Source organism: Kogia breviceps, chromosome 12 (genome assembly GCF_026419965.1).
Source record: "Kogia breviceps isolate mKogBre1 chromosome 12, mKogBre1 haplotype 1, whole genome shotgun sequence".
NCBI classification, from domain to species: domain Eukaryota; kingdom Metazoa; phylum Chordata; class Mammalia; order Artiodactyla; family Physeteridae; genus Kogia; species Kogia breviceps.
Genome location: NC_081321.1, coordinates 19,490,446 through 19,516,388, shown reverse-complemented (window position 1 = coordinate 19,516,388; position 25,943 = coordinate 19,490,446). Strand labels below are relative to the sequence as shown.

At 39.5% G+C, this 25,943-nt stretch overlaps 1 protein-coding gene across 1 annotated transcript in view; it reads left to right on the top strand.

The window, feature by feature from the left end:
- Positions 1–14,058, top strand: part of LMNTD1 (lamin tail domain containing 1) — a 458,342-nt gene extending 444,284 nt beyond the window's left edge. The window contains exon 16 of the mRNA XM_067008917.1: positions 13,977–14,058. Coding sequence (XP_066865018.1) covers positions 13,977–13,988 — 12 coding nt within the window. The 3' untranslated portion in view covers positions 13,989–14,058. The remainder of the gene's footprint in view (positions 1–13,976) is intronic.
- Positions 14,059–25,943: the final 11,885 nt, after the last annotated feature.

Here is a 25,943-nt window from a genome sequence, read left to right as displayed (position 1 = left end):
GTTTTGAATAGCTGTCCAGATAATTCTAATGCAAACTAAAACTTCAGTACCTCTGTGCTAGACCTGGAAAGACAACAGAGGAAATTCTTCTCAATGGTAGACCTGTGCACAGTACAATTGCTCATTGGCTTTGGGTAAAAGGAGAAGTGATCCAAGGTGAGGATATATATAAATCCCTGGGCAGCATCCAATGGCCTGACTGTCTGGCTAAGGAACTGGAAGGAAAAGAACTGGAAGATGAGAAACAAGGAGTCTTGTGGATAGACATATGGGTGACAGCATGAAGTGTGAAAACTTGTGTATTATATGTGAATACTGACCAGAAAGCATCTACCACAGAAAAAGCCCTGAACGACCAAGGAGACAAAATGAATAGTCACTTGACATTAGCCAGTCTTTGTCATCGGTCACCCAGAGCAAGCAGGATAGACACACAAACAGAGCAAACATGGTGGTAGAAACAGAAGTTATGTGTGAGCCCAACAGCATGGACCCCACTTACCGAGACCAATCTAGCTACTGCTGCCTTTGAATATCCAACTTGTCAGCAACAGAGACCAATACTGAACCCCCAACATGGCACTGTTCCTCAAGGAAGTCAACCAGCCACTTAGTAGCAAGGTGACTACATGGAACCGCTACATCCTGGAAGGGCCAGCCATTCATCCTCACAGGGATACACACACACACACACATTCCAGAGCCTCAGCCAGCACTACACTCAGGGGCCTATGGAGCATCTCAACCACAGGCCTGGAAACCCACACAAGGCATCCAACCAGGAGACCTACTTCACCATGAAGAAGATGTGGGGGTGAGCCCATGACCATGGAATCCACTCATCACTTCAATATTGCACCATCCAGAGGGAGCCAGCTTCACAGAATGCTAGAACCGTCTCTTCTTGAGAAGCAAGAGACCTTTTGTCATTTTTACTCACTCTCGACATATTTTGCCATGGAGATGCAAGAGGTAGAGTGCCGCCAGCCGCGGCAGGTCCTCAAAGTGCAGCAACAATCGATGAGAGGGGGTAGGGAACTGAACGCACCAAGGTAGGGGATCAGAAGGGCACAGACAACTGATGGTTGCAAGGCAAGTTTAACAACAAAGCGTAGCCGTATATATACCCCTAAAGCAGGGAATTTGCTTAGTCACGCCTTATCGGCATCAGCTGGTTGATTGGCTTCTCGGCTTCTCCCTCAAAGGCACCAATTTCCCCTCCAGGGTTGCTTTTCCTAGCTTTAGGGAACAACCAGGGACTCCCAGTAACTGAGCAGGTTCCTGGAGCGATCTGGCCAAAGGCCATCTCCCTTTTTACGTTCATCCCATAAAGTCCAGGATGCATACCAAGGAGAGTACAGTCGGGCCCTGAGGCTTATGAGGTTCTTAATGGCGCCTTCCTCAGAGGGCAATGCTCGCCACATTCCCCCCTCTTTTATTTTTTAAAGCTTGATAATGCAATTTCAACCCAGACACCTCCTGACGAAGAGCAGCGAGACGGCCAACAATAAAGCGTAATAAACAAGGTAATGCAATTAACATCAACAATACACATGACCCCACGGTAATCAATCCTGTGAGTCCATTTTGAAACCAAATGCATTGGATTTAACCATTGAAGCTGATCCAAGAGTCCTTGAATTAATTGTTGAGGCCCATCTTCTTGTAGATGAGCTTCTTGAATTGCTTGTATTTCCACATTAAGTTTTTGTATGTTCAAACTAATGTGTCCATCAGTCCATACTTATTCCAATGAATCGTTTAGGTCTTTTTTTAAAGCTTCATAATTCTAGCCAAGCTTGTATGCTAGTACTATGATACCATGGTTCAGAAATATTTACAGGCAGCATTACATAGGAAGGTTGTTTTAACATCATAACAGAAAAAGTTCCTTTCATAGGCAGAAGGCAAGTACTAAAAATACAATTCTGACAAGTTATGTTATATCCTAAGGAACCAGAAGTAAACTCAATCTGTAAATCTCCTATTAGCAAGGCATATGAGGGTGTAACACAAGTAATAACCAGTTGATAAGAATAAGACAATGCAAACGTCCCAAAATCCCAATGCTTATAAAAAAACCAAACTATTATCAGTAACAGAAACTGAAGAAATTAAAATGGTACCATTATTATAATTTAAGGTGCACCAGATTTGAGAATTCAAAATCAGATTGGGGAAAATCAGAAGGAAAAAAGGAGGGAAACTTCAAACTTGTAACAGCTTTAACTACCTTTAAACTATGGCCGGCCAGTAAAGTCCCTTGTCCTCCTACATATATTTCAACACAAAAATAGTATCTTTACCAGTCTCATTCTTTCCATTTTTGTTATTGTTGCCCTGTGAAATCATTATTTCTAGAACAGCAAGAAGATGTAAAGCTTTCTCAGCTTGGTAGGTTAATATATACAGGTCTACGAACAAAAAACACACTGCTTGGGCAAATTTTTCTTCAAAAGGTTCTATGAACTGATAAAGTTTTTCACCAATGGATATGGCTTCTGTATACTGTCGGACATGATACAGGATGACTGCTTGATTGTAATACAACATACTGTTTTCAAGATCATCTAGTCCATCCATTTCTTCAACAGCCGAGTGCACCTGATTCTTCAGTTGGTTAAGTGTCTGTCTTAAACTATCTGTTGTTGTCTGGTTACTTTTGAAAAACTCAGCTACTGCCGTATTCAAAATTACTTCTGACTATTGCCCCGAGTTACTATCAACTTTACTATGTGGCCACACTTTCACTCTTCACCCCGGGGATTCACCTACCGAGATTCAGATGTCCCTCTTGTCAGGTCCCTGTTCAGGTGCCACTTGCCGCCAGCCGCAGCGGGTCCTCAAAGTGCAGCAACAATCGATGAGAGGGGGTAGGGAACTGAACGCACCAAGGTATGGGATCAGAAGGGCACAAGCAACTGATGGTTGCAAGGCAAGTTTAACAACAAAGCATAGCCGTATATATACCCCTAAAGCAGGGAATTTGCTTAGTCACGCCTTATCGGCATCAGCTGGTTGATTGGCTTCTCGGCTTACTCACGCCTTATCGGCATCAGCTGGTTGATTGGCTTCTCGGCTTCTCCCTCAAAGGCACCAATTTCCCCTCCAGGGTTGCTTTTCCTAGCTTTAGGGAACAACCAGGGACTCCCAGTAACTGAGCAGGTTCCTGGAGCGATTTGGCCAAAGGCCATCTCCCTTTTTACGTTCATCCCATAAAGTCCAGGATGCATACCAAGGAGAGTACAATCGGGCCCTGAGGCTTATGAGGTTCTTAATGGTGCCTTCCTCAGAGGGCAATGCTCGCCACAGTAGAGAATAGTGATATACAGAGAGAACAGAATGAAGTAATGATATAGACAGCAGCAGACACAAGACACTGAGAGTATCCTGATAGATGTCTAGCTTCTAGTTCTTGTATTGGCCACAGTCCATAAGACATCGCTGTTTCCTGACAATAAATTACCATCACCCCCTATTTTTTGCATAAGCATGCCTGATTTGGTTTCTATTACTTGCAACTAAAGGATCATGTCTAATACAATGAATTCTAGAGGCAAACTTTGCATATGAAGAATTTCCAATAAATTATACAATTGTCCCCAAATGGAAAGAACTTCTCTTATCATTTTTAGATTTCAACATCTGTGTGTAAAAGAGACTTCGCCTGGGCTTCCCTGGTGGCGCAGTGGCTGAGAGTCCGCCTGCCGATGCAGGGGACGCGGATTCGTGCCCCGGTCCGGGAAGATCCCACATGCCGCGGAGGGGCTAGGCCCGTGAGCCATGGCCACTGACCCTACGCGTCCGGAGCCTGTGCTCTGCAACGGGAGAGACTACAGCAGTGACAGGCCCGCGTACCGCAAAAAAAAAAAAAAAAAAAAGTGAGAGACTTTGCCTATTGTAAATAGGCCCCTGATCATCTGACAAATATCAGGAAAAGTATGATATGGAAAATGGAATTCTTTCAACTGTTTAGCAAATAAAAAATAAGAATGAGTCTCTAACTGTCCAATGATATACCAAAAGAAGATCTGCAAGAATATATAACATTTGAGGAGAAAAAAATAACAGATCTAGATTTAGTATTTGTTAGAAACCTGAAAAAAATTTTACAATTTGTTTTTTTATTAAATTAATGAACCAAAGAAAGGCTAAAAGTTAAGTATTTGGGGTGCAAAACAGAAGAAAAAGATAGCAAATAAAGTATGCTTTGAATGTACATTATTATTAACTGGCTGAAATGAAAACGGAAAAAAATCTCAAAAAAAAAAAAGACAAAATTCTTTTTTACTTTCTCTTGATATCCCTGCCAACAATGCCCTCTAGTGGTAAAGTAAGTAGGCACTGAAGAATGGAAAAAATGAAACATAATTAAGCATCCCTTAATTGTTTATGTTCAAAATCATTGCTAAGATTTTCATGAAAATATGAACTTTTACACTTCCAGTTGGTAACTGAATGTTATATCTGGCAAGAAAATGAGTCTTTACAAAGTATCGCAGCATATACCTTACAGCACAAGCATTTCAAAGCCAATTTTCCCCTGTGGTTTCCCGGAACATATGCCAAACAGCACATGAAAATAGCCATCTGTAATGTCTTAGAGGGGCATCTCTGGGTCACAATTTCCAATGCGTACCTTAAAAGAAAGTAAAATCTACTTTTATTGAGGATGAAATCAATCTCTGAAATACTTATGCTTTTAAACCCAATTACCTTCAAGAATTATAGCTTCAGACAACAAATGACTCTTGTTACCACTTTCAAGATCTTATCTGAATTCTGAGCTCATCAACTAGACAAAATCCCTTTGCTTGAGAATTCTTCAAACTACAGCTCTCAACTGCTGGGGTGAGCCAGTCAAAACAACGGTTACCTTTACGAGAATGAAATTTCTCCAACCCAGGCTCAGCAAAGAGCTTCCCAAAGGAACTTCAGCTAAAGGAAGAGAAAGAAGACACTGTACATTGCTTATGCTCCTCTAATTCAAACCATCCAATTGCTGGCTCTAGTCTCTGGCTCAAGAGTTCTTTGTCTCTGCAAATTGTTCTCCTTTCTCTCCACTCCAAGCCTCCTTTCCTCACACTTTCCAACTATCCTATGCTCCCTTCAGTAACTAATTATGTGTGTGATTTTGACAGACACTTAGACCCTTTTGTGATAACTATATATTTGCATGAGAATGTTTGCTCTGATGCTCTGAATGATTTTCACTAAGGCAATCGGTTCTGAGATTCCATTTACTTAAATAGAAAGAAACAAATCCTCAGATAGCTATGCTGTGCGTTGATAAGGGCCGTTAATATTAATATTAATTCCCTTAGAAAGACTGAGATGACCACATTCCGTGAATGCTAAACATTTCCTGGGTCTGCATTGATAAAATGGAATACAAGTACTAGAAATAAGTGTCTGAAGAACTCTTGCCTTTATCATGAGACTTTAGACAAAGTCTCATGAGGCAACCTGAACTTCAATAACATTTTCTCCATTACCATTGCTGATGTACTAGAAATACCTCAGCTTTTGGAGTCAGATGACTGGCCCAGGTGTAAACCCCATCATTACCATCGACTCGGCTGTACTTTTCAGTAATTAATTTATAAAAACCACTTAAGAAGTTTTGGGAGGACTCACAGAATAATTAGTTGACAGTTTCACTTACACCTAGCACTAGGACAAATGAAAAAATACTATATGCTGCCATTACAAGATGGCAGCATATTGTACTGTGTTTTACCAAATATGCTCTGGAGAATGATCCCTAATTTATTTGACCTTGCAACTCTTTTTTTCTCAGAGCATTTCAGGAAACCAGGGTATGAAAAAACTCTTTAGGAATGGTAGTTTCTCTGGAAACTTTCAACCTCAAATGCTACCCCTTAAATTTTCTCAGTTGCACTAGCCACATTTCAAATGGCTACCTATTAGACAGTGCAGAATTGAACATTCCATCATTACAGAGTGTTCTATGGGACAGCACTAGTCTAGAGTTTTCCTTCTAACCTTGTAATCATATTCAAACTCCAACCCCTAAAAATATTCACAAAATACTAACTTTACAGTAGAGAAAACTGTTAAGCAGCTCCTTACCTGAGTGATCAAAGATAACAACCCAATAATGGTCCAAACAGACATCATGTACCCCCTGTAATATACCTTAAGAAGAACACAACATCTCATGTGGTACTTCTGCCAACAATACATAACCTGGGTCTAGTCATGAGGAAACATAAAACACAAACTTAAAGATATCCTACAAAATAATTGGTCTGTATCTTTAAAATATCAAGGCCATAAAAGACAGACTAAAGAACTGAGCCAGATTAAAGGAAAATAAAGAGACATGACAACTAAATGCAATGCATGCTCTTTGGATAGATCTTTAGCCACAGGGAAAAGAATAACTATAAAGGAAATTATTAGGTCAACTGATAAAATTTGAATATGGACTTTGGTTAGATAGCAGTATTATGGCCATGTTAAGTTTATTGATTTTGATTATTATAAGGTAGTCACATAAGAGAAAGTCCCTCATCTTAAGAAATATTATGTTGAAGTACTTCAGAGCAAAGAACTCTCTGAGTTCCAAATGAAATGGAGATAGCACACCCCACCCTCTCTCTCCCACTGAATGCAATTAAGCCCCTTGGAGAGGATGTATGCAGGACTTTGAAAAGGAAATGGTAGCAGGTAGATTGGGAAAGACAAACAGATATCTGAGAGCCACTAAACTTGGGGTGAGATTCTGTCTTCCTGAAATCTAGTTTCTCCCAGTCTGGACTCAAAGGCAACCTAAAATCCAGAATTATATACCAGAGCAGATGGAAAGTGCTCCCCAAAAAGTCCTCTCTTTCTTGTCCAAGGAGCAGGAAGATGGCCTCTTATGGGTCAGAAAGATCAAGGGAAATCCTCTGGGTTTTTCTTTCCCTCTCTTGCCCCAGCCCCTGGGTAATCCTACAGTGACACAGAGGCAACAATAGCAGAACAAATGCCTAAAACTTAGGAGAGGAAACCCTTGTCTCTGACCAGAGGAACCATTGATCCAAGAGTGTAAGGGGAATCCAATGCTGTTCTTTTCTCTCTGATCTCTCACTACTTGGTCCCAGTAGCAGACACAGTTGTGGGAAGTGCATAACAGACCAGGGAAATGAGAGCCATGGCTTTCTAGTTGGAAGACCAGGAAGGGGATGCCTAAGAGCAGGAAAGATTTCCCTGGGGGGAATAATAGAGAGAAGGAAGTTCCAGAAAGCAATGCCTTAAAACTATATATGAACTCCTGGGCTCATCTCTGAGTTCTGCATATATGGACCTGACCCTAAATAAACAGCATTAAGAACTGATCTACAAGATGGACCATTGCCTAAGACCCAGACTGGTCACTGGGTGTTACACATGTGAGACAGACACAAGTAGCATAACAAAGGCTTTGAAAACGGCACTGATGTTGGACTCACAGCCAAAAGGAGGCAGGCTAAGAACCTGCAAGCTAAACCTAAACTGTTCAGTTGACTACTACACAGATTTAAACAAAACCTAAAATCCCATAACATAATATTCAAAATGTCCAGGATCAAATCCAGAATTATTCAACATATAAAGAATCAGTAAAATCTTGACATTTCTCAAGGGAAAAGACAATCAACATCCAAGAACAAAAGTTTGAAATTAGACCGAGATTTTAAAATGGTTATTAAAATCATTCTCTAATCAGTAAATGCAAAATCTCTTGAAACAGATGAAAATATAGAAAAGTCTCAGGAGAGAAATACAAGGTATACAAAAAGAGCCAAAAGAAAAGGTTAGAACTGGAAAAATACAATGACTGAAATCAAAAAATTACTGGATGGGCTCACTAACAAACTTCAAGATATCAGTAAAAATTATCCAATCTGTACAATAGAGATTTTTAAAGTTTTTGTATAAGCAGAACCTAAAGGACCTATGGGACAATACCAAAAGGTCTAATCTTTGTGTCACTGGAGTCTCCAAAGGAGAACAAAAGGAATCATGCAGAAAAATACTTAAAGAAATAAATGGTTTTAAAATGCCCAAATTTGGCAAAGGATAAACTTGCAGATTCAAGAAGCTCAGTGAACCTCAAACAGAATAAGCTCAAAAAAATCCATACCCAGATAATAACATAGCCAAACTGCTAAAAACAAAAGACAAAGAAAATATCCTGAAAGCAGCGAGAGAAAAATGGTACCTGATATATAGGGAAATGATGATCCAAATCACTTCATATTTCTCATTAAAAACCATGAGAGGAAGGACCTTCAAGATGGCGGAGGAGTAAGATGTGGAGATCACCTTCCTCCCCACAAATACATCAGAAATACATCTACACGTGGAACTGCTCCTATAGAACACCTACTGAACGCTGGCAGAAGACCTCAGACCTGCCAAAAGGCAAGAAACTCCCCACGTACCCGGGTAGGGCAAAAGAAAAAAGAAAAAACAGAGACAAAGAATAGCGACGGGACCTGCACCAGTGGGAGGGCGCTATGAAGGAGGAAAGGTTTCCACACACTAGAAGCCCCTTCGCAGGCAGAGACGGGTGAGGGGGAAGGCAAGGGGGAGTAAGGGGGAGCAAGGGGGGCTTCGGAGCCACGGAGGAGAGCTCAGCAACAGGGGTGCAGAGGGCAAAGAGAAGAGGTTCCCGCACAGAGAATCGGCGCCGACCAGCACTCACCAGTCCGAGAGGCTTGTCTGCTCACCCGCCAGGGCGGGCGAAGGCTGGGAGCTGAGGCTCCGGCTTCGGTCGGGTCCCAGGAAGAGGTCTGGCAGCTCGAACACAGCCTGAAAGGGCTAGTGGGCCACGGCTGGCCGGGAGGGAGTCCGGGAGAAGTCTGGAGCTGCCGAAGAGGCAAGAGACCTTTTCTTCCCTCTTTGCTTCCTGGGGCGCGAGGAGAGGGGATTAAGAGCGCCGCTTAAAGGAGCTCCAGAGACGGGCACGAGCCACGGCTATCAGCGCGGACCCGAGCGCCGCCACCAAGAAGCCTGTGTGCGAGCACAGGTCACTCTCCACACCTCCCCTCCCGGGAGCCCGTGCAGCCCGCCACTGCCGGGGTCCCATGATCCAGGGACAGCTTCCCCAGGAGAATGCGCAGCGCGCCTCAGGCTGGTGCAACGTCACACCGGCCTCTGACGTCGCAGGCTCGCCCCGCATCCGTGCCCCTCCCTCCTCCCTGGCCTGAGTGAGCCAGAAGCCCCGAATCAGCTGCTCCTTTAACCCCTCCTATCTGGGCGAAGAACGGACGCCAGAGGGCGACCTACATGCAGAGACGGGGCCAAATCCAAAGCTGAACCCCAGGAGCTGTGCGAACAAAGAAGAGAAAGGGAAATCTCTCCCAGAAGCCTCAGGAGCAGGGGATTAAATGTCCACAATCAACATGATGTACGCTGCATCTCTGGAATACCTGAATAAAATCATCCCAAAATTGAGGCGGTGGACTTTGGGAGAAACTGAAGGCTTGGGGTTTGCTGTATGCGACTGACTAGTTACTGATTTTTATGTTTATCTTAGTATAGTTTTTAGTGCTTGTTATCATTGGTGGATTTCTTTATTGGTTTGGTTGCTCTCTTCTTCTTTTTTTTATTTTTTAATTTTAATAACTTTATTTTTTTCTTCCTTTTTTTCTCCCTTCTCTTCTGACCCGTGGCTGACAGGGTCTTGATGCTCTGGCCAGGTTTCAGGCCTGAGCCTTTGAGGTGGGAGAGACGAGTTCAGGACATTGGCCCACCAGAGACCTCCCAGCCCCATGTAACATCAATTGGCAAGAGCTCTCCCAGAGATCTCCATCTCAATGCTATGACCCATCTCCACTCAACAGCCAGCAAGCTACAGTGCAGGACACCCCATGCCAAACAACTAGCAAGACAGGAACACAACCCCACCCATTTGCAGAGAGGTTGCCTAAAATCATAATAAGTTCACAGACACCCCAAAACACACTACTGGACATGGTCCTGCCCACCAGAAAGACAAGATCCAGCCTCATCCACCAGAACACAGGCACCTGTCCCCTCCACCTGGAAGCCTACACAACCCACTGAACCAACCTTACCCACTGGGGCAGACACCAAAAACAATGGGAAGTACGAACCTGCAGCCTGCGAAAAGGAGACCCCAAACACAGTAAGTTAAGCAAAATGAGAAGACAGAGAAATACGCAGCAGATGAAGGAGCAAAGCACAAACCCACCAGACCAAACAAATGAAGAGGAAATAGGCAGTCTACCTGAAAAAGAACTCAGAGTAATGATAGTAAAGATATCCAAAATATTGGAAATAGAATGGAGAAAATACAAGAAATGTTTAACAAGGACCTAGAAGAACTAAAGAACAAACAAACAATGATGAACAACACAATAAATGAAATTTAAAATTCTCTAAAAGGAATCAATAGCAGAATAACTAAGGCAGAAGAACGGATACGTGACCTGGAAGATAAAATAGTGGAAATAACTACTGCAGAGCAGAATAAAGAAAAAAGAGTGAAAAGAATTGAGGACAATTTCAGAGACTTCTGGGACAACATTAAACGCACCAACATTCAAATTATAGGGGTCCCAGAAGAAGAATGGAAAAAGAAAGGGACTGAGAAAATATTTGAAGAGATTATAGTTGAAAACTTCCCTAATATAGGAAAGGAAATAGTCCATCAAGTCCAGGAAGTGCAGAGAGTCCCATACAGGATAAATCCAAGGAGAAACATGCCAAGACACGTATTAATCAAACTATCAAAAATTAAATACAAGGAAAAAATATTAAAAGCAGCAAGGGAAAAGCAACAAATAACATACAAGGGAATCCCCATAAGGTTAACAACTGATCTTTCAGCAGGAACTCTGCAAGCCAGAAGGGAGTGGTAGGACATATTTAAAGTGATGAAAGGGAAAAACATACAACCAAGATTACTCTACCCAGCAGGGATCTCATTAAGATTTGACAGAGAAATTGAAACCTTTACAGACAAGCAAAAGCTACAAAAATTCACCACCAACAAACCAGCTTTACAACAAATGCTAAAGGAACTTCTCTAGGCAGGAAACACAAGAGAAGGAAAAGACCTACAAGAACAAACCCGAAACAATTAAGAAAATGGTAATAGGAACATACATATCGATAATTACCTTAAATGTAAATGAATTAAATGCCCCAACCAAAAGACGTAGACTGGCTGAATGGACACAAAAACAAGACTCATGTATGTGCTGTCTACAAGAGACCCACTTCAGACCTAGGGACACATACAGACTGAAAGTGAGGGGATGGAAAAAGATATTCCATGCAAATGGAAATCAGAAGAATGCTGGAGTAGCAATTCTCATATCAGACAAAATAGACTTTAAAATAAAGACTATTACAAGAGACAAAGAAGGACACTACATAATGATCAAGGGATCGATCCAAGAAGAAGATATAACAATTGTAAATATTTATGTACCCAACATAGGAGAACCTCAATACATATGGCAAATGCTAACAGTCAGGCTCCACTTCTAATTTTAGTTCTCTTGTTATTCCCATCACATCTGCAGTTATTTCCTCCACTGAAGTCTTGAACCTCTCAAAGTCATCCATGAAGGTTGGAATCAACTTCTTCCAAACTCCTATAAATGTTGATATTTCGACCTGTTCCCATGAATCACAAATGTTCTTAGTGGCATTTGGAATGGTGAATCCTTTCCAGATGGTTTTCAATTTACTTTGCCCAGATCCATCAAAGGAATCACTATCTATGGCAACAGTAACCTTACAGAATGTATTTCTTAAATCATAAGACTTGAAAGGCAAAATTCATCCTTGTTCCATAGGCCCTAAAATGAAGGTTGTGTTAGCAGGCACGAAAACATGAATCTCATTGTACATCTCTATTAGAGCTCTTCTTGGATGGCCAGTTGCTTGTAAATGAGCAGTAATATATTGAAAGGAATCTTTTTTTTTTCTGGGCAGTAGGTCTCACCAGTGGGCTAAAAATATTCAGTAAACCATGTTGTCAACAGATGTGCTATCATCCAGGCTTTGTTGTTCCATTGATAGAGCACAGGCAGAGTAGATTTAGCATAATTGTGAAGGGTCTTTTCAAAATGGTAAATGAGCACTGGCTTCAGCTTAAAGTCACCAGCTGCTCTAGCCCCTAACAAGAGGGTCAACCTGTCCTTTGAAGCTTTGAAGCCAGGCATTGACTTCTCTCCAGCTACAAAATTCCTTGATGGCATCTTCTTCCAATATAAGGCTATTTCATCTACATTGAAAATCTATTGTTTAGTGTAGCCACCTTCATTAATTATCTTAGGCATATCTTCTGGGTAACGTGCTGCTGTTTCTACGCCAATACTTGCTGCTGTTTCTATGCCAATACTTGCTGCTTCACCTTACACTTGTACGTTATGGAGATGACTTCTTTCCTTAAGCCTCATGAACCAAACTCTGGCAGCTTTAAACTTTTCTTTTGCAGCTTCCTCACCTCTCCCAGACTTCACAGAATTGAAGAGAGTTAGGGCCTTGCTGTGGATGAGGCTTTGGCTTAAGGGAATGTGTGGCTGGCTTGATCTTCTATCCAGACTGCTACAACTTTCTCCATATCAGCAATAAGGCTGTTTTGCTTTCTTATCATCTGTGTGTTCACTTTTAATTTCCTTGAAGAACTTTTCCTTTGTATTCACAACTTGGCTAACTGTTTAGTACAAGAGGCCTAGCTTTCAGCCTATCTCGGCTTTCAACAAGCCTTCCTCACTAAGCATAATCATTTCCAGCTTTTGATTTAAAGTGAAAGATGTGTGACTCTTCCTTTTACTCGAACACTTAGAGGCCGTTGTACGATTGTTAATTGGCCTGATTTCGATACTGTTTTATCTCTGGGAATGGGGGGTCCAAGGAGAGGGAAAGAGGTGGGGGAGTGGCCTGTCCTTGGAGCAGTCAGAACACACACATTTCTCAAGTTCACCATCTTATATCGGCGCCGCTTGCGGGTCCCAAAAACAATTACAACAGTAACATCAAAGATCACTGATCACAGATCACAATAACAAATATAATAATAATGAAAAGCTTAAAATATTGCAAGAATTACTAAAATGTGTCACAGAGACATGAAGTGAGCAAATGCTGGTGGAAAAAATGGCATTGATGAACTTGCTCAATGCAGGGTTTCCACAAACCTTCAATTTGTAAAAAAAATGTATATCTGCAAAGTACGACAAGGTGAAGCACAATAAAACAAGGTAAACCTGTACATGGTCTTTAACCCTTTAACATAGTCCCAAACAGCTCTTTTAGAGATAGCTTATAATGCTGCCTTTACTTAAAAACTTATATCACTCACTATTTACCTTTTCACATCTCTACTTTCTTCATCCAAATAGAAATTCTTATTGGATTTTGCCTAAACAATGAACTTCAATCCATCGTACACTCAGTGGCTTCCTGAAGCATAGATTAGATCGTATTTATTGACTGACTATGAACCTGAGTCTATGCTAGGCATGGGAGATGAACAGTATGAGGGTTCAATGCCTACCTTCACAAATTCAGGTCCAGAGGAACCAGACCAATATGTAAACAGATGATTATAATACACTGAAATTTTTCTACTACAGTTTTCTTATCTATGAAATAGAAACAATAATTATACTTACTTCCAAAAGTGTGGAGAGGATTAAATGAGTTAATAGCTAGTTAAATGCTTAGCATATGGTCTGACACATAGTAATCATATATTAAATACCAGCCATTAATATAATTAACTCCCAAATTCCAAGTACAGTGTTACGAACTACAGTTATTCTAATTTTCAGATAGTGTATTTAAATTATTTTTTCAAACCACCGGATGTGTCAAGGAATCTTGAACAAAGCCAAAATCTTGAAGTCTATTTACCCAGATCTCCCATGAAGGATTATGATTCTACAAATAAAATAAACTGTGTCCTTTTAATTTAATTATCTTTTTCCAATATGCTTTTGCAGGTATTTCCATGAGGAATTTCAGCAGAAGATGATTCCCATTCTCTTCTCAATCATGTGGTTTATACAGAGGAGCACAGTGAATAGTCCCCACATTCTATTTCACTATACCATGCACTATAATTCTTGCCAGCACTCACAGCTCAGGCATTTTTTTTTCCTCTTCCAATAGTCATACATATTTATTGGCATAAAATGAAATCTCCTCTTCAACAAAATGAATTATGAATATTAGATTTAAAAAATAATAGCTACAATGAAAGGGCAGTCTGGAAAAATAAGACGCAAGACTCCTAACACCCTGAGGACCTGAAAAATAAAATGACATTATGCTTGCCTGAATCCCAAAGATAATCTCTGAAAGTGTCCCAAGGAAAGCCTGGAGGATGTGGCTAAGAATCAAAAACGATCATCCATTTCCAAACATGCCCAGAAAAATATGTTTTCTCCAAGCTGCCAAGATAAATGCAAACCAGAAGTTTTTTCTTTTTTTTAATCTCACATTATGGCTTTTTAAATGTGTTCCAGAATAATTTAAAAAATAGACAGGCTGCCCTTATAAATAGGAATGCATCAGATTCTTGCAGTGCAGTAGGGTGGAAATAACAGAATGCAAAGACCTGTGTTCTGAAGTGAGCAGCGCACATAACTGGCTGTGTGATTCTGCACAAGATACTTAATCATTATGCCAAAGCTGCAAAAGTTGGAGATAATGACATCTATTTTGCCTATCTTGCTTATTGTTGTTATTGAGAACAATAGCATTTGTGCAGCAATCTAAAAACTTTTTCCTCACAAATACTGTTTTATTTAGTTACTATAACAAGGCTGTGAACCAGGTACTATTATTATTATTATTATTATCATTATCATCACTACCATTATGTTCTTTTGAAAAATGAGGAAGCTGACATTCAAAGAATTTTTAATCTACCTGCCTAAGGTCAGAGTAGGTGATAAAGCAGGAGTCAACCCAAATCTTCTATCTCTACACCTGTGCTTGACTCACTGGATTATAATTGTTTGAATACAGGACTTCTTGTCATCATATTCTCAGTCTAAGCATCATCCCTGGCACATAATAGCTACTCAGTAAATATCTGATAAACTGAGAGGAACCATACAATTGTGGGAGGTCTGGTTCACCAAATGTCATCAGAAAGACACTAAATTCTATAGGATATGAGGGAAGGATCTGGATTTTTTTAAATTTCTATTGTTTAAATCTAAAATATTCTAGATTTAAATAATATTCTATTATTCAATCTAAAACATCACACCAAAGGAACATTTATCTCCTTCATGGCTTTTAGGCCTTCTGTTTTAGGGCACATTAGGTTGGTTGTGAGGAACAAAGACCTACTCAATGGGGAAAAAGTGACAAATCTTCCTTGCAGAAGAATTTCAAAAATCTGTAGACACTCCCCAAGCCAGGAGGTGGAGCTTAAACCCCCCCCCCTCAAATCTTGAAGGTGGGCATGATGGCTAATTTTAAATGTCACCTTGACTGAGTCACAGGGTGCCCATATATTTGCCCAAACATTACTCTGGGTGTTTGCATGAGGGTGTTTTTGCTGAGATTAACATTTAAATCAGTAGACTGAGTAAAGCAAACTGTCCTCCCCAGTGTGGTTGGGCCTCACCCAATCAATTGAAGGCCTGAATTGAACAAAAAGGCTGACTACCCCTTGAGTAAGAGAGAAGACAGTCAATGTCAGTCATTAGGGAAATGAAAATCAAAACCACAACGTGAACACACAATTGAAACAACACAGAAAATCAGTAAAAATAAAGGTGACCTGAAAAACAAAAACAAACAAACAAAAAACCACAATGTGATATCACTTCATACACACTAGGATGGCTATAATAAAAAATGTAAATAACAAATTCAGAGAGAATGTGGATAAATTGAGCTGGTGGAAATGCAAAATGGTGCAGGCACTGTGGAAAGCAGTTTGGTGGCTTCTCAAGAAGCTAAACATAGAGTTATCATATGACTCAGCAATTCTACTCCTGGGTATATATCCAGGAGAATTGAAAACATATGTTCAAACAAAAACTTGTACACGAATGTTCAGAGAAGCATTATTCATAAAAGCCAAAAAGAGGATACAATCAAAATGTACATCAACTGATGAACAGTAAACAAAATGTTGTCCAATTGATTAATGGTTGCCAGTGGCTGGAGGAAAGGTGGGATCGAAAGTAACTGCTAATTGGTCTAGGGATTCTTCTTGGAGTGATGAAATATTCTGGAATTAGACTGTGGTGAGGGTTGTACAACCGTGTAAACATACTAAAAACTACCGATTTACTGTACATGCTTCAAAAGAGTAAATTCTAGGGTACATGAATTATATTTTGATTTTTTTAAATCGTGTGATGCCAACAATGCAGTGCTTGGAGGGAAATACATAATTTTAAATTTATAGAACAGAAGAAAGGTCCAAGACAATGTTGTAAGTTCCAATCTTATGAAGCAAGAAAAAGAATATCAATTAAAACCATAGTAAAAGGAAACAAGAGGAAAAATCACATCAATAGAATAGAAAATAAACAATAGGGAAAGTCAATGAAATAGAGACTACAAATTGGGAAAATATGGTATTTGAAAAGAAAAATAAATTTTATGAACCTCTTGCTCAGTTGATCAGGAAAGTAACAGAGAATACAGAAATTAACTGTATCAGAAACAAAACGGGACTCACTACAGAGTGTACAGACATTAAAAAGGTAATAGGAAAATTACACAAAACTTTTGACAATAAACAACTTATGAAATGGCCAAATCCCTTGAAAGACTCATATTACCAAAACTGGCTCAAAATGAAACAGAAAATCTGAGTAGGTATAACTCTAATATAGGAATTGAATTTATACTTGAAAGGCTTCCCAGAAAGAAAATGACAGATCCAGATGGCTTTACTGGTGAAGTAATAATATCAATCCTACCTAAGCTCTTTCAGAAAACAGAGGAGGAGGGAGCACTTCCCAACTCATTTTATAAGGTCAGCATTACCCTGAAACCAAAACCAAAAGTATTAAAAGAAATTATTAACTAATACGCCATATGAACATTAGTGCAAAATTCTTTAATAAAGTAATAGCAATTGGAATTCAGCAAATAGATCTGGAAAAAGGCAATGACATCTGTTCTCACCACTCCTATCTTATATTGTATGAATGTCCTAGCCCATACAATCAGGAAAGCAAAAGAAACAAAAAGTCTACAGATAGGAAAAGGTAAAGAGAACAGTTTTTATGACAATATGATTACTTATGTAGAAAATCTTAAGAAATCTAAAAAAAAAAAAAACTACTAGAATTCATAAGGGAGTTTAGTAATGTCACCAAATACATGTAAAATATCAACTGCTATATATTAGCAATGAACGATTTGGAACTTAATATTTTTAAACAATATTTAAAACAGCATTAAGAAATACAAACTACTTAGGAGTCAACTTAACAAAGATTGTGAAAGACTGCTACATAATATTGTTTAGAAAAATTAAAGAAGACCTAAATAAATGGAGGGACATATCATGTTCATGGGTTGTAAGACACAATATCGCTGAGGTGTCAAGCCTCCCCAAATTGATTAATAAATTTAATGCAGTCTCAGTCAAAATCCTCGCTGATTTATATAGAAATGCAAAGGAACTAGATAGGCCAAGACAATTTTGAAGAGAACAACAAAGTTGCTTTTTCTACATGATTTTAAGACATACTCTAAAGCTAGAATAGTCAAGACAGTGTGGTATTGGCATAAGAATAAACATACAGATCAATGAAACAGAATAGAAAGTCCAGAAATTGACCTATACATATATGGTCAATTTTTGACAAAGTTTCCAAAGTAATTATGTATGGAAAGGATAAGCTCTTTAACAAATGGCATTGAAACAACTGGATATCCACATGAAAAGAAAGCAAACCTCAACCCTTACTTCATAGCATATATCAAAATAAACTCAAAATGGATCACAGACCTATGGATAAAAGCAAAGGCTATATGAGTATAAGAAAAAAATAGAAGAATATTATTTGATCCTGGGTTAAGCAAAGATTTCTTAGATATGACAGAAAATATCATGAAAAAGAGAATTTTAAAATTGATTAATTGGACTTTATCAAAATTAAAAAACTTTGCTCTTTAAAAGATGTTAAGAAAGTAAATAGGCAAACCACAAACTGGGAGAAATGTTGGAAAAACATATATTTCATAAAAGACATACATTCAGAATGTATAAAGAATACTTTTAAGTCAATAATAAGAAGACAACCCAATTAAAAACATGGGCAATATCACTATACAGCTATTAAACCAGCTAAAACAAAGAAAAAAGAAGGAAAGAAAAGTGACAATACCAAATACTGGCAAAAATGCAGAGAAACTGGATTTCCTATACCTTGCTAGCAGGAATGCAAAATGGTACTGCCATTCTGGAAAGTTGTTTGGCATCTTATTGTGAAATTAAACATGCACTTACCATACAACCCAGAAATTGCACTGTTGAGCATTTATCCAAAAAAAAATAAAAACCTGTGTTTACATAAAAATCTGTACATGAATGTTCACAGCAGCTTTATAAATAGCCAAAAACTAGAACAACTCAAATGTTTTTCAATGAGTAAGTGTTAAAACTCTGATACATCTATCAGATGATGGAATACTACACAGCAATAAAAAGGAACAAACTACTGATAGACACAACAACGTGAGTAAATCTCAAGGGAATTACACTGAGTGAAAAAGCCAGTCTCAAAAGGTGGCATACTATATGATTCTATTGATTCTCAAAGTGATAAAATCATAGCAATAGAAAACAAACACTGGTACTAAAGGATAGGGACAAAGGAAGGGATGGATTGTGTGATGGGGTATGCATGAGAGAGTCATTTTGTGCTAATAGAACAATTCTGTATCTTGATTGTTATAGTAACTGCACAAATCTTTGCATAGGATAAAAATGCATAGAACACACACACACACATCCACATACCAAAAAAATGCAGGTTTATTAAAGATAAAGCTGAATGAAGTCTGTTAACAGTAATACCAATGTAAATTTCCTGGTGTTGATACTGTACTACAAGCTACATAACATGTCACTATTGGAAAGCTGGGAGAAGTGTACATCAGACTCATTGTACTATTTTTGCAACTTCCTATGAGCCTGTAATTATTTCAAAATAAAAAGGTGTTTTTTAAAAATAAAGAATTTGAATAGACACTTCTCCAAAGTATACCTACAAATAGCAAATAAGCGCCTCATTTAATAATGGCAAATTAAAAAATAGTAAAAGGCTCATCATTAATCGTCAGGAAAATGCAAATTAAACCACAATGAAATACCACTACACATGCACTAAGATAGCTAAAATTGGAAAGAATAACAATATCAAGTATGGACAAGAGTGTAGAAGTAACTGGGCCTCTCATACATTGCCGGAGGTGTAGCCATTTGGAAAACACTGACAATTTCTTATAACGTTAGACAAACATACTCTTACCATATGACCCAGCAATCCAAATCTTAGATATTTACCCAAGAAAAATAAAAACTGTGTTCACACAAATACCTGTGCGTGGCAAGTATATAGCACCTTTATTTCTAAAAGTCCAAAACAAGAAACAATTCAAATATTCATTCATTAACAGGAGAGTGAATTAAAATCATGGTATATCCATACGGTGGAATAATTCAACAATAAAAGTGGTGAATCTCAAAAACATTATGCTACGTAAGAGGATCCAGTACATACTCCACAGTTGCATCTATATGAAAGACTTTAGGAAAGGCAACTTTAATCTACAGCGATAAAAAGAAGACTGGTGTTTGCCTGGGACCAAGGGTCGGGGGGCAGCAGGTGATAGATTTGGAAGGAGCACAAAGGAAATTTTTGGGTGATGGAAATGTATCTTGATTGTGTAGATGATTATATAGATATGAGCATTTATCACATCTCATTGCACTGTACATATATAATATATGCAATTTTTTTGGTAAACTATGCTTCAAAAAAATTGAGTTTTTAAAATGTAGACCTTAAGGTCTTCCTGGATTTTCAGAAATGATAGTGAGAGGTAAGTCAAAGAAGGTAATAGTTTTAAGTCTCACTTATTAGCAGAAATGATAGTGCCATTAACAGACACATGTCTTTCAGGAACACTAAACTCAACGTGAGCAAAACTGAACTAAAAACCTCCTTTCACCACTAGCCCAAAACTATTCTTACTTGGGTGTTTCCTGCCTTAGTGAATGGCATCCTCAGATATGCAAGGTAGAGAACCAGCCAATATTTTTGACACTCCCCTTTTCCCTTCACCCCCCTATCTAATCAATTGCTCAATCCTTCCAATTGTACCTCCTAAACAGATTCCAAGTGTGTTGGCTTCTCTCCATCTCTATTATGACCACACTAGTCCAATCATCATCTCTCACCTACATCACTACTACCTACTGAATCCATCTCCTTGCATCTACTCTTACTTCCAGTATTGGTCTGGACTCTGATTGCAAATGACAGACATTCTATTCAAACTAGATTACTTTTTTTAAAAGCAAGTATATTCACTGCATCACATAACCAAGAGGGAATGAACTATTCATGATTAGATCTACAGATTTGCCTAATTTATTCAGGAATCCATCTTTCTCTCCATCTCTTAGATATACTTCCCTCTAGGTTGGTTTTAGTCTCAGATGGCTCTCTCCAAATAATAGAAAAGATTACTGATCTTTTCCCTATTGATCTGACCTGATCCTTACAGCTGACAATCCCAGAGACACGGTTTATCTCTTTACTGAGAATTTGAGCAGACATCCTGGAGAGGATGTTGATCAGTCTGATGTGGGTCATTGCCCACTGCTGAACCAAACCCTGAGGCCAAGAGAACAGGAAATTCTGATTGGTTACATTTAGATGGATTATACGCCCATCCCTGTGATGAGGGATGAAGGAGAGTCAAACCTTACCCAAATCACATGGAAGGGGTTCTCCACAAGCAGAGGGGTGCTGGGACTTCCCTGGTGGTCCAGTGGTTAAGACTCCTTTCTTCCACTACAGGGGGCCTGGGTTTGATCTCTGGTGGGGGAACTAAAATGCCACAAGCTACGTTGCAGCCAAAAAAAAAAAAAAAAACAAGGAGAGGTGAACTGCTACCAGAAGCGGAGGGCAAGAAGTGTGCTTGATGAACAAAAATCTTAACTACCAGAGTTTGCTTCCATTCTCCTGACAGCAGTCAGTTATTCTATTTTATTCTATGTAAGTTATTCTCCTGCTTCAAATCTTTCTATGGCTTTTTACTACTCTTAGAACAAAATTCAAAATCTCCCAGGTGGCTCAAAGGCCTTCATGTTCCAAGCCTACCTCACCAGACTAAATTTTACATCACTCTCCCTTCATTCTCTATTCCAGAAACCATAGCTTTTGCTCAATTTCTTTAACACATGCTTCCTCACAATCACTGTCCACAACTATTGATTCCCCTGGAGACACAGTACCCTATAGTGGATATCTAAGCATCTTTAGAGCTCAGCCTGGACACTTCTTCCTTAATGAACTTTTCCTAACCCCCCAGATTAGGACAGATTCCTCCAGTTAAACTCACTCATAGTACTTGTGCATTTCCTTCATAGCATTTGTCTCCACTGAAATTACAGTCATTAAGATTATTATTGTTAACTATCTGACCTCTCCTGTTCAAATGGAAGTCCATAAGGGCTGAGAATTACTGCCTCTTCACCACCGTTGTCCAAGCACCTAGCCCGATGCCTAGAAGAAAACACGCAATTTTTTCTTCAACAAATTCAGTGAGGGACCAGAGAGGGCTGCTAAATTCGGTTTGGGACAGATTGAATCAGAAATAACGACAAGGCAAGAAGTTAGAAAATTTGTAATAGTTGAAAACGTGGGAATTCCATGGTGAATAGAGTCCATTGTTCCATGGGACTAATATCAAAAATGTATTTTGCTTCCCCAAGTGAAGATTGACTTCCACTGAGATGTTGTGAGTTGATGAATCTGAGAGTCTAAAAAGCCCCAGTCCACTCTGGAACTATTTACTGTGTACACACCTGGTGCTTTACTTATAAGCACAACCCAAACTGGAATGCCAACCGTGGGGAAAAACAGGAGGGAAGAATATTGCAAAAAGAAACCTGAGGTAATTTCAATTTTATTTACACAGGTCATTCACCTTAGAAACTGAAGTCAGATTTAGAGAGTCAAACAACCCCTGTCACCGGTACATTTTCTACCACCCCTCCCCTCAGTAAACAGCTTTTAGAGACACTAAAAGCACAGAGACTAAAAGCACAGAATTTCTTTGTGAGAAGAGCCCAATGCTCTGTGTCTTTCTCAACATCCTCTTCTCCTCCAGATCCACTCTATGCTAAACACAAAGGTTTTACTTGTTTGGGGTTATTCTGGGCTTAAGGAGTACTTCTCAAGAGAGTAGTGAAAAGGGAGGGTGTTTCTGTATTTTCCTTCCTGAGATGTGTGCAGGGGAAAGAAAAAAAAAAAAATTCCACAGCTACACTCCCATTCAAAACAGTCCAACAATCATTTTTCTTAATAATATGCAGCAGTGAGTGGCTAGAGTCCTGGAACTTTCAGGCATGCCAGTTCTTTAACAAAGAAAAATGAGACTGATGTTTTCAAAAAACAGTTTTGATTGTAAAATACAGATATTTGGCTAAATTTTTAAAATAGTACATTTCCAAACTTATAGGGAAAAATGATGGGGAGGAGGAAAAGGCACAAGAGAAAGGAAACAGCTGTGCTTTACTCCAAAGTTAAACCAAACCCTTACTAAATTCATAGTTTATGTTGTCAGCAGCAAATGAAAAAACCTCACGACCAGGAGAAAAAAGCAGATGAGAAACCCTTAGAAGAGAGGGATGGTGCTGGGAGGAAAAAAAAGAAAAGATGTGATCCCTAATTTGAAGTTGGGTTTGGACTTCAACATCTTTTCATAGCTTGTCCTCCGAGAATTTTCTCCATACACAAGCCACGTATTTCCAAAGGGCAACAGGGAGAACGAAGATTCAACTTGAGCTTAGAAATTGGTGAGGTGCTCGGCCACTTGTCCTCTCCCGTCCTCCATGTTGAAATGTCTTCTTCCGTCCCCTTTCCTGGCTCTTAAGTTGGACAGAGAGAGGGGGAATAGGTCACAGGTGCCTGAAGATCAACCATTGGCAGCAGCACATCATACATGTGCACAGCCTAAGGGTTCAGAAATGGAAGGAAGGTAGGAAATACCATGCTAACCAGGCCCATACAGGACTAGAGGTCATCTGTATCTGATTTTTAAGTGCACTCGGACGGGTCCTTCATTTTTCCAAACCCTCCTCTTGTCTGCTCATTAATGCCTAAAATTTCAGGCTTAAAAAGCAAATTTTGTGAATGAAAAGGTAACTTGGTTAAACCCTTAAAATTGTGTAAATTATTGTTACTACAGTCTTTTCAGACAGGAAATTTTGACAGGTTTTGTGAAGACAGAGAAGAAAGGGATGAGGGGGCACTTGTGATGGGCCAAGAGAAAGGGTATAGAAAGGCCAGGCTGGAAGTAGAGAAGGTCTCTGCTATTGAATCCATGGTATCTGTAGTAGCAAGGTGTGGCTATTCTCTAAGATGTCAACGTTAACAGATAAACAATAACACACATTTACACATAATTGTGATTAAAATGTCTAGGCAGTATAATAATTGCTATATAAGGAAGTGCATTACTATGGATCCTGCAACTCAGCACCAATCCCCCAAAGAGACAATATTTCTCCTGGTTACACACATTAAAATAATGCCAACCAGGGTAATTTGGAAGTGAATCATGTATCAGATACGTACTGCTATGGACCAAATTATGTACCACCAAAATTCATATGTTGAAGTCCAAATTACCAATGTGATGGTATTTGGTGATGGGACCTTTGAGAGGTAACTGCATTTAGATGAGGTCATGGGGTGGGGCCCAAATCCTATAGGATTAGTGTTCTTTAAGAAAGTGACACCAGAGAGCTTGCTGCCTCTTTCTCCACCATGTGTGGACACAGCAAGAAGGTACTTATCTTCAAGCCAGGAGAAGGGCCCTCACCAGGAACAGAATTGGCTGGTACTTTGACTTTGGATTTCCCAGCCTCCAGAATTGTGAGAATTAGATTTCTGTGGTTTAAGCCTCGAAGTCTATGGTATTTTTTTATGACAGCCCAAGCTGACAAATACAAATTTTGGCACCAAGAAGTGGGATACTGATGTAACAAATATCTAAAAATGTAGAAGCAGCTCTGAAACTGGAGAGTGGGTAGAGGCTGGAAGAGTTTTGAGGTGCATGCTAGAAACATGGATGTTAAACGTGATTCCGATGAAAGCTCAGATAGAAAAAAGGAGAGATGGAAAGTTTTCATCTTCTTAGAGAATACATAAATAATCATGAACAAAATGTTGGTAGAAATATGGATATTAAAGGCCATTCTAGTGAGCTCTCAGAAGGAATGAGGAATAGGTTATTGGAAACTGGAGGAAAACGGACCCTTGTTTTAATGTGGCAAAGAACTTGACTGAATTGCATTTTATGTTTTCTGGCAGGAAGAATTTATAAGCAATGAAATTGGATATTTAGCCAAGGAGGTTTCTAAGCAAAGTGTTGAAGGAGCAGCGTGGTTCCCCTGGCTGCTTATAGTAAAATGCAAACGGAAGGCAATGAATTGAAGAAGGAATTGTTAAACAAAAAGGAACTTAAGAGATTTAGAAATTTCTCAGTCTATTCATATCAAAAAAAAAAAAGAGAGAAAGCTCGTTCTAAACGGAACACTAAGGGTGTGGCTGAACAACCATTAGATAAAAAGATCAGGGGTGAGCCTCATGGATTTAATCAGCCATCTCAGCAGAAGCCAGGAATAGAGATGGGATTACTAACAGGTGGGACTAAAGGAAACAAGAAAACGTGGGACAGAATGAAGGAAGGCTATTGGACTTCTTAGATCCTACAGGAACAGATCATGAGCTATTTGGCTGAGAATATATACTATTCTTAAAGAAAAGGAAAAAATAATGCCAAAGGTGATTCAGATCATCGGGGTTCCCTTCTCAGTTTCAAAGGCTGGGGCTACCACCTTGGTTTCAACCAGCCAGATGGTCTCTGCCTGAAGCCTCAGAGGTGGGGCCACCCTGCAGAGCCATGGGATTAGGGGTACCTGGAGCCTGGGGAGCAGACCTTGCCCAGGAGAGCCTGATGGGTGGGACCACCATGCCAGTGGGTCCAGAAAGCAGGAAGCTGCCCCTGTGGGTCTGGAAGGAGGGCATTCAGTCAAAGAGGAGCCTTAAGATTTAATGGAATTTGTCTTTCAAGGTTTTGGACTCGCTTGGGAGGCATCATCCCTTCTTTCTTTTCTATTTCTCTATTTTGGTATGGGAATGTCTATCCTATGCCCATCCCACCATTTTATTTTGGAAGCACGTAACTTGTCTGATTTCACAGGTTTATAGCTGGAGAGGGATTTTTGCCTCAGGATGAATTATATCTCAAATCTCACCAATTGAGATATTTAAATGAGACTTAGACTTTAGAGTGGATGCTAGATGAGTTAGAATTTGGGGGGCTGTTTAAATGATATGAATGTATTCAGCATGCAACAGGACATGTATTTTGGAGGGCCAGAGGCAGAATATGCTATGGACTGAATTGTGTCCCTATAAAATTCCTATGTTGAAGCCCTAACCCCCAAGTGTGATGGTATTTGAAGATGGGACCTTTGGGACCCTAGGTTAAATAAGGTCATGAGGGTGGGATCCAAATCTGCTAGGACTAGTGTCCTTATCAGAAGACACACCAGAGCTTGCTACCTCCCTCCCCACCATGTGAGGACGCAGCAAGAAGGTAGCTCTCTGCAAGCAAGGAAGAAGGCTCTCATAAGGAACTGAATTGGCCGGCACCTTGATTTTGAACTTTCTAGGCTC